Source organism: Phanerochaete carnosa, assembly GCF_000300595.1.
Source record: "Phanerochaete carnosa HHB-10118-sp unplaced genomic scaffold PHACAscaffold_13, whole genome shotgun sequence".
NCBI lineage: Eukaryota > Fungi > Basidiomycota > Agaricomycetes > Polyporales > Phanerochaetaceae > Phanerochaete > Phanerochaete carnosa.
The window spans coordinates 391,172-399,289 of NW_006767640.1; the positions used below are offsets into that span (position 1 = coordinate 391,172).

Consider the following 8,118-nt stretch of genomic DNA (forward strand, 5'->3'; position numbering starts at 1 on the left):
GAATGTGTCTGGTGCCTGCGTGATGTTTGAGTTTGTAATTGAACTGGGATAGGAATAGTTGCCATCTTGCTTGTTGTCTTTGTTGTGGAGAACAAAAGTACATGAGATTCTTATAATCTGTGAGAATCTCCATGATACTTGGATTTCCTTCAAGATAGTGGCACCATGCTTTGAGTGCTTGTACTATTGCAAGTAATTCTCTGTCATAGATTTTATAGTTGCGTTCTGCTGAGTTAAAAGATTGGAATAGGTAGGTGACCAGTAGCCAATCTCCATTAATGTCCTGTTGCTGGAGTACTGCTGCTGTTGTGAAGAGTGAGGCATCTGCTTCAATGAGGAATGGCTTCGTGGCATCTGGCATTAATAGAAGAGGTGCTGAGGTAAATTGTTGTTTCAGTGTATCAAACGCCTTCTGACATTCGTCTGTCCAATTGAATGGCTTGTCCTTCTTCATGAGTTTGTTAAGCAGCTTGGCAATATCTGAATAGTGGTCAATGAAGCATTGATAAAAATTTGCTGAATTCTAGAAATCCTCAAACTTGCTTGATGGTAGTTGGTATTGGCCAGTCTAGTATTCCTTTGATCTTGACAGGGTCCATGGCAACTTGGTTGTATGGTACTAGTGCTCCAAGGAATTCGACTTGCCATGCATCAAAGACACATTTTTTGAGTTTGAGGAAGAGATCATTGTCATGGAGTCTTTGAAGGACTCTTTGTGTTCACTTTCTGTGTTCATCTTGATTGAATGAGTGAATAAGCATGTCATCAATGTAGATGACTAACCATCCTTCATTGACCATGTCACGGAATAGGTCATTCATCATTGCTTGGAATGTTGCCGGAAAGTTGCATAGTCCAAAGAACATGACTGTTGGTTCAAATAACCCTCTGTTCATTTTGAAGGCTGCCTTCCATTGATCTCCATCTTTAATTTGTATGTTGTTGTATCCTGCTCGTAAATCAAGCTTGGTAAATGTGCTTGATTTCTTGAGCTGATTGATGAGGTCTGAGATGAGCAGGAGTGAGTATGCATTTTTGATTGTGCCATCATTGAGATACTGATAGTCTTGGCAGGGTCATAGTGTCCCATCCTTCTTTCCAATGAAGAAGAATGGTGAGGCCATTGGTGACTTTGATGGCCATATGTATCTTTTTTGCATATTCTTGTTAAGGAACTTGTCAAGTTTCTGTTGTTCCAATGAAGACAGTGGGTAGACCTTGCAGTCTTTAGGAATAAAATCTGGTTTCAGATCAATGGCATGGTCATATGGTCTTGATTCAGGAAACCATTCAGCTGCTTGTTTTTCGAAGATGTCTTGATAGTCTTGATAAGCAGTTGGTAGTTCATTCTTCACGTTATCCATTGCCTGTTGTGCTATTGCCATTGCTGGGTTGATTTTTGCATTAATCTATAGAGATGCAATGTCTTTGGCCATGTCCTCTGATTCTGTGTGCATAGTGTATGCAAAGAAGTCTCCTGGGGTGCACGCAAGAATGCAGTCTCCTTCTTTACATTGCTCGGCTTGCATGGTGAATTCTGAGGCAATTATCAAGGAGATGTGTATTGATCGGTCAAAAGGTGCTCCTTTCCTGAGAAAATGCAGCATATGTCAGGCTACTTCTTCTGGTCGAGTTTCCTGCATGATTTCGGCATTGGTGGATCCAAATTCTTTTGATCCCCGCTTGGTTCCTGGTAGGATTTCAACTTGTTTAGGTTTTGCCATTGAAATTCATTTGAGTACTAGTTGTGCCACTTGATCTTCTTTGGTTTACCTTGTGTTCTTTAACTTTGGAGTTGATAAGGAGTATGTGGATTTCTCTGGTGTAGTTTCTGTCAATTATTCCTGCTCCTACATCGATTCTCTTGACCACTAATCCACTTCTTGGTGCACTTTGTCCATAGGTTCCTTCAGAAACTTGAGCGCTTAGTCCTGTTTTGATGAGCATGCAGGATTGTGGTGGTATGACCTGATCTTCACTTGCATAAAGGTCAGGTCCTGCAGCTTCTTCTGTTCCTCTGGTAGGTACTCATCCCCCTTCTGAAATGGTAACCACAAATTCTATTTCTTCCCTAAGAAGTGCCGGGTCATCGGGTGGAAGAGTATGGATGCTTCTGCCTTCATCACCCAGTAATTATTTGATTTTGCATCTTTGAATGCTTTTGGAGAAGTCCAAAGTGCCGTTGCTCCAGTTGATGGACGGGTTTCTTTCTTGTAGCCAGTCCATACCAAGGATGACATCTTGCTTGCCTAATTGGGTAACTAACAGCCTTTTTTTGGTAGGCTGCTTTTTCATGTTCATGTCGATTTCAACTTTGTTGCGAATGAACCCTAGCTCGTTAGGAGTTCCGTCAACATTGAATATCTTGATTGGTCTTTTCAAGGGTTTTTCTTGTAGTCCTAGTTCTCGGACTGTTCATTGATTGATGAATTTGCCTTGTGCTCCAAAGTCAACTAACGCAAGGACTTTTCCAATAGTTTCTTTTGCTCTGATTTGGATGGAAAAATGCATCGATTTTGATTGCATGTCAGCAATTAATACAGAGGAAATTGATATTCTAAGAGGTGCCAACGTTGGGACAACCCTCAGACATAGAAATCTGGATTAACTTTGAGGTAACAGGCAAAAAGATCCTTAGCCTCATTTTGAAAGAGCTTAGTTACTTCTTTAACCAAGTCTCTAGGTTTTTTATTGAGATCAATGAGGTTGGGTTCCTCTTTGACTGTTGTAGCACGGACATTGGTGGAATTCTCTTTACTCCGCTGTTCAGAGCGCTGATTTGTCTGAGGGCGATTGCTCTGTTGCAAGCGATTGAATTGATATCTTCCTTGCTGGTCACATTGTTGGGGTTTCTTGGGCAAAGGGCAATTTCTAGCAATGTGTCTCTTGCCTTCACAGTTGAAGCATTGTTCTTTGCAACAAGTTTGGTCTCAGGAAATGGCGTCAATATCCATAACATTGGAATTGCGTGTTGTGGAGCGAGGCTCAACACTTCATGAGAGAGCAGGGATCGTGGATGACGGCGACGAGGTGGTGTGGACGGTGGTCTCACAACTTCAATCTAACTTGTACAGCTAGCCCGATTGACCAAGTAATATTTGTGTTAGTAAAGTAAGGGATACAAGTAACTAACAAGCTTACCTAGCCCAATTGACCAAGAGGTCAAAATGGGGGCTAAGTAGTGACAAAGTCCTACTATATATACTGTTGGGGCTGCACACAGACCAGGCATTATGTAAGCTACAGTTTTGCTGGGGTAGTAGGGCAACAACACAAAAATAAGGGCTGGTGAGTCATGATATCTGACGTATCCAGGCTGATGAAGGTCGGAGGTCCAATGCCGATCGGACCCTGATGGAAGAGAGTCAGTATTGGTGACATGTTGTCAGGCCGATGTTAGCCAAATGTTCAATGCCAATCAGACTTCTGATGGAGGCTGCCGGAAGGCTGTGTGATAGCTTCTCTGATGACGGTGTTGTGTTGGCACGCTGAGCACATTTGATGTGCTTGATGCGCTGTGAGGGCATGGAAGTAAACTGGCACTAACACAAGGTTTTGGACACTGACAATGGTAAAGGCATCATATAAACTTCAGAGAAAATCATAGAAAATACGGAAAAATTCCTGGGTAGGGCTACACCCACAACATTGTGCTCCTGAGTTCTTCCTCCTCCTCCTGCATTTCCTTTAGAGCGAGAGGTGATTTTGTCAATTCTTCCCCTTTGTCTTCCTCATCTAAGCTTGCCTCATTCTATTTCCACATTGTCTAGCTTGAGTGCTTCTTTTTGCCATCTCTGAAGTGTGGTAGGTTTTTTTTCTCATTTGATGAGGGTTTTAGCGAGATCAGCCTTGAGCCCTCCTGTATAGGTGCATCGGAGGTAGGCATCTGTACTTGGATTGCCATATTTGGCTTCCTTGACAAGTCAATTGAATTCGACGTTGTAATTGTTGACAGAGTTGAAGTCTGCTTGCATTATTCTGTCAAGTTTTACAATGGCATCAACTTCGCTGTCCACTTTTTAGAAGGCTTTGGCAAAATCTTCCTTGAATTTGACCCATGTAGACCATGATGAGTTGGTTTTGTATTTGTCAAACTTGATGCAGCACCAGTTGTGTGGTTTCTTTTCAGTATTGTTCAGTACAAAGAGAATTTTCTTTGCATCCTTGATTGTGTCTTTGCCTTTAAAGTAGATGTCACAGTCTTTCAGGAAGTCCTGAATTCATTGTGTGCCATCGAATTTTTGAGGCTTTGGGGTAGAGACATGTTCATTTGCCTTTTGAAGTGTTTCAATCATCTCTCACATGGGAGTGTTTGTGTCTGTCATTGTGGAGGTAGTCTGAAGTTGTCTGGTAACTTTGTATATTTCCACCTTTGTCTATAGGTCTTATGCATGACTGCATGAGTTTGACCACAAACTGTAATGCAATAAAAGCCCAGATTTGTCATAGACTTGTAATGCATTACTTTGGCCTATTCTATGGCTATGGGTCACCTTATACTATAGAACTAATGCATTAATTGCCACCTCTTCCAGACTATTGATAGAAGGGTTAGCTTTATATCTAAGAGTATCTAGAGCCAGCAAGCAAAGTATCAAATATAGCAAATGTCTCAAATATAGCTATGTTTTGAGAGACTACCCAATATAGGGCATGTCTCATGACATATAATGGATGCCTATTCTAGTTTTTGACAGAAACATTCTGCACAATCAGGGGATCACAGCGGTACAAACGCGCTATCATGTGCCTCAATATTGATGGAGAACAATGCAAAATACTGAAAACATTGTGAGTTTGAGAGCCTTTTGATACGCCAAAGGGCGGAACTGGTACATCAAGTGCCACAAAGCTGCCACAAAGCTCCTGCCAGGCATCCGGGCTTACTGGCGCCCAGTGAGGCCACTCCATCAATTTCGCTTTTGGGGCTCATTCCTTGCTCAATTCCTACTCTCCCCTTCATCCTGTGACCTTTAAATAGTGTAGCTTGTGTGTATATACCTATGTACAACATGTATGTATGCTTTAGTGTGAATCTGACTGCTGTATCCTTATACCAGTGCATTGTTTCTATTATAATTTCAATTTTTGTGCCCTAGAAGCAGTAAAGAGCTCCTTATAGAGCTGCTACACATTTGTTGATGCTGTATACTTATATTAGACATGCATAGGAGTGTGTTAAGGAATTTGGAGAGCCTGTAACATACTGTAACCCTCTACAGAAGCTGCGAAGTTTTCACAAAACAAGTGGCAGTGTTGTGGACTGAAGAGTCAATGCAGCATGAGGGATCACAACACAGATCTAACGAAAAGCGGTGCGGAGCGAGATCTCACAACGATTGCACTTGCTTGTTCAGCTAGCCCAATAACCAAGTGTATTAGTGAGTGTACTACGATACAAACTAAGGCTTACCTAGCCCAATAACCAAGAGGTTGAGATGGGGCTAGGTAGTGACAAAAGGACTCCTTATATACTGTTCAGGTTGCGCACGGACCAGGCATTACCTAAGCAACTGTAGCTACGGCGTCTGCTAGTATGTGGGGGACTTCGACGAGAATGGGGGCTGGTGTGTCATAGCATATGATGTTGTCAGGCCAATGGAGATCAGATGTCCATTGCTGATCAGACTCAGAGATAGAAGGTCCAGTGGAGATCGGAGCGCAGCTGTTACCAAGAAAGCATGATGCTGTCACAAATTCGCCTTACACAAGCGCCTATTATATTCTTAGCGCTCATCATCGCGCTAAACACGATCACGTGACCTACATGGTCACATGCATATCACGGGACATAGATCATCATATAGATATGATGGGATCAGTAGATAAGATAACTACAAGTCCAGAACTCGTTCTAGACCAGTCACACGTCATGACATCATGAATGATGTCACCTGGTGGATAGCTTAGCCTAATGGAGATACTCCAACGGTCATTATCCCCCGTATTACTAAACATATTGGTAGTGTATTAGTAACGAGTCACGAGTAGTCACATGAGCACTTTGTAATGTAGAGTACCATAGGTCCTACGTAGTGTCAGGGGTCTTAGATTACTTGTATATAAGGAGCGTCGTCTGAGGCTTAAGACCTCAGACTCAACAACTTCGTTGATTCTTAGTATCTGCATCTCTCTCTACTTACACCCCTCGACTTCAAGTTCTACCCTTCAAGTCTACCAGTAAGGTGAGTATAGGAGTTGTGATAGTTTGTTGAGTCTAGCTGCTTGGTTGTAAAGCAAATGCTTTACGTTTCTTTTCTCTTTGTACAGACGGGCCGGGGCACCCTTCCATGGATGACCGGCTGTGTTGGAGTCTGTCCAGACACGGACGATTGGGTGGAGTCATCGACTCACTCAATTATACACGTTACCGTTGTTATGAACGGTAGTCGTATAATCTCGACCCGCTCAGAGACACATGCGATCTGAGGCGCTGACATCTGGCGCACGGGAAGGATATTTTCGGGCCGTAGACGTAAGCGGCAGTGTTGAAGCGCTCATGCGTGGAAACATGTGACTGAGGACACGGGCTTAACACCCCCGAATGAACGTTGCTCACCCAGTACTTGTCTTCGGACATGTGGACAGGGAAAGTCATATGGACACTTTTCGTGTTCTGGACCAAAGAACCTTTTAAAGGAAGGTATTCCTCTTTGCTCTATGGGTGGAACCGTAGAGAGATTCCATGCTGCACATCAGCGGCTACACCAGAGGTAGTGAGAGAAACTACCCTGACGTCGACACAAAGAGATCGGACTCATGTCCCCTTCTATTTACTCACTCAGCACTTAAGTTGAAAGAAGTGCTGATCCTTTCACCTCTATAAGGATGTTGTCACCCAACGCGCAGTTTTGGTATGATACTTACGGCATCTTTCCAGGGAAACCCTCGAATTATAGAGAACCCAAGCAATAAGTTGCTAAAAGAAGTTATCATAAGAAACCTCGTCCACCACCTCAGGTGAGTCCTAAAGCTGTTCCCAAAGGGAATAGGCAGAGGGCTGCCAAGACGATGGTTTTGATTAACTTGGGGTTCTTCTAGCATGCCCAAGTACACCAGCAAGAACTTCGTCGTCACAAAGAACGAGTCCTTGGGCGTTCCTCTTTTGGAACGTATTCAACTTTCTCCCGAAAACAAACGCAAATTTAAAAACATCGGAAAACCTGCAAAACGGTACCAACCGTACGCCAACAAGCCCATTGCCCACAAGCCGCTCGCACTCGAACGTCGCCTCAAGTTACTCGACGAGGCGAAAGAAGAAGCCCAGCGACGTCAGCGAGCTGCTGACGATCTACTCAAACAACGACGCGCGGAAGCCAAAGAAATTGGTACGCGTTGAGCCTATCATGACCTAGTACGCTCATGCCCGGATCTCTTCGCGTCCGAGGGGGAAAATTTCCTCCTATGGATTAAAGAGATCGAGGAGACTTCAGCGAGCCTTACGAAGCTCAAATTCATGAAGAAGGGGATCCTTCGCCGTTGCGAGGAACTCCTCCCCACTCTCGTCGCCATCAACAAGCGGTTCTTCGCAATGCACAACCATTTGGTTGATGCGGAGGAACTGTCTAAGGCAGGGAAAGGGTCACTTGCTAGTGAGCAAGTGCATGAATTGCTGAAGCTCTTAGACGGGCTTAGCTACATCAAGGAGGTCGTCAAAGATAAAGAGCTCGACATCGTCGAATGGGGCACTACGGAGTGGAGGCGGATCAGCGGGCTTTGCAGGCAGTTGAAAAAGGTACACACAGAAGACACGGACTTTTATGACATTTGTAAAGCACTGTTAGACGGGAACTACACCATACCGGTGCGGTTCAAAGCTTGCAGTAAAGAAACAGATGATTTCGTCTGGTACAATGGTGTATAATTAGTTTTTTCCTTTGTTAAATTATTACGACGAAAGTTCTTTGCACACAAACAACATCGAGAGTTCTCTTATAAGTTTTAAAGACTTAAAAGACTGGTATCTAACAAATAAACCAGAATGTCTCTCCACAACACCCCAACTCCAGTTCAGTCTCGCGCACCTTCTCGCGCACCGTCTCGGGCCGCTCACGTACCCGAAGTACGACACTGGATTCCGTCCTTGCCATCGGCAATGGCCCCAGGAAACGAAAATGA

General features: G+C 43.8%; 1 protein-coding gene across 1 annotated transcript; it reads left to right on the forward strand.

Moving 5' to 3' along the window:
• Nucleotides 1-7,042: 7,042 nt before the first annotated feature.
• PHACADRAFT_201304 (uncharacterized protein) lies at nucleotides 7,043-7,864 on the forward strand (the record flags this gene model as incomplete). The annotated part of the gene is made up of 2 exons (XM_007401595.1): nucleotides 7,043-7,328; nucleotides 7,356-7,864. 2 exons carry the CDS (start codon nucleotides 7,043-7,045, stop codon nucleotides 7,862-7,864), a joined length of 795 nt encoding a protein of 264 aa, XP_007401657.1.
• Nucleotides 7,865-8,118: the final 254 nt, after the last annotated feature.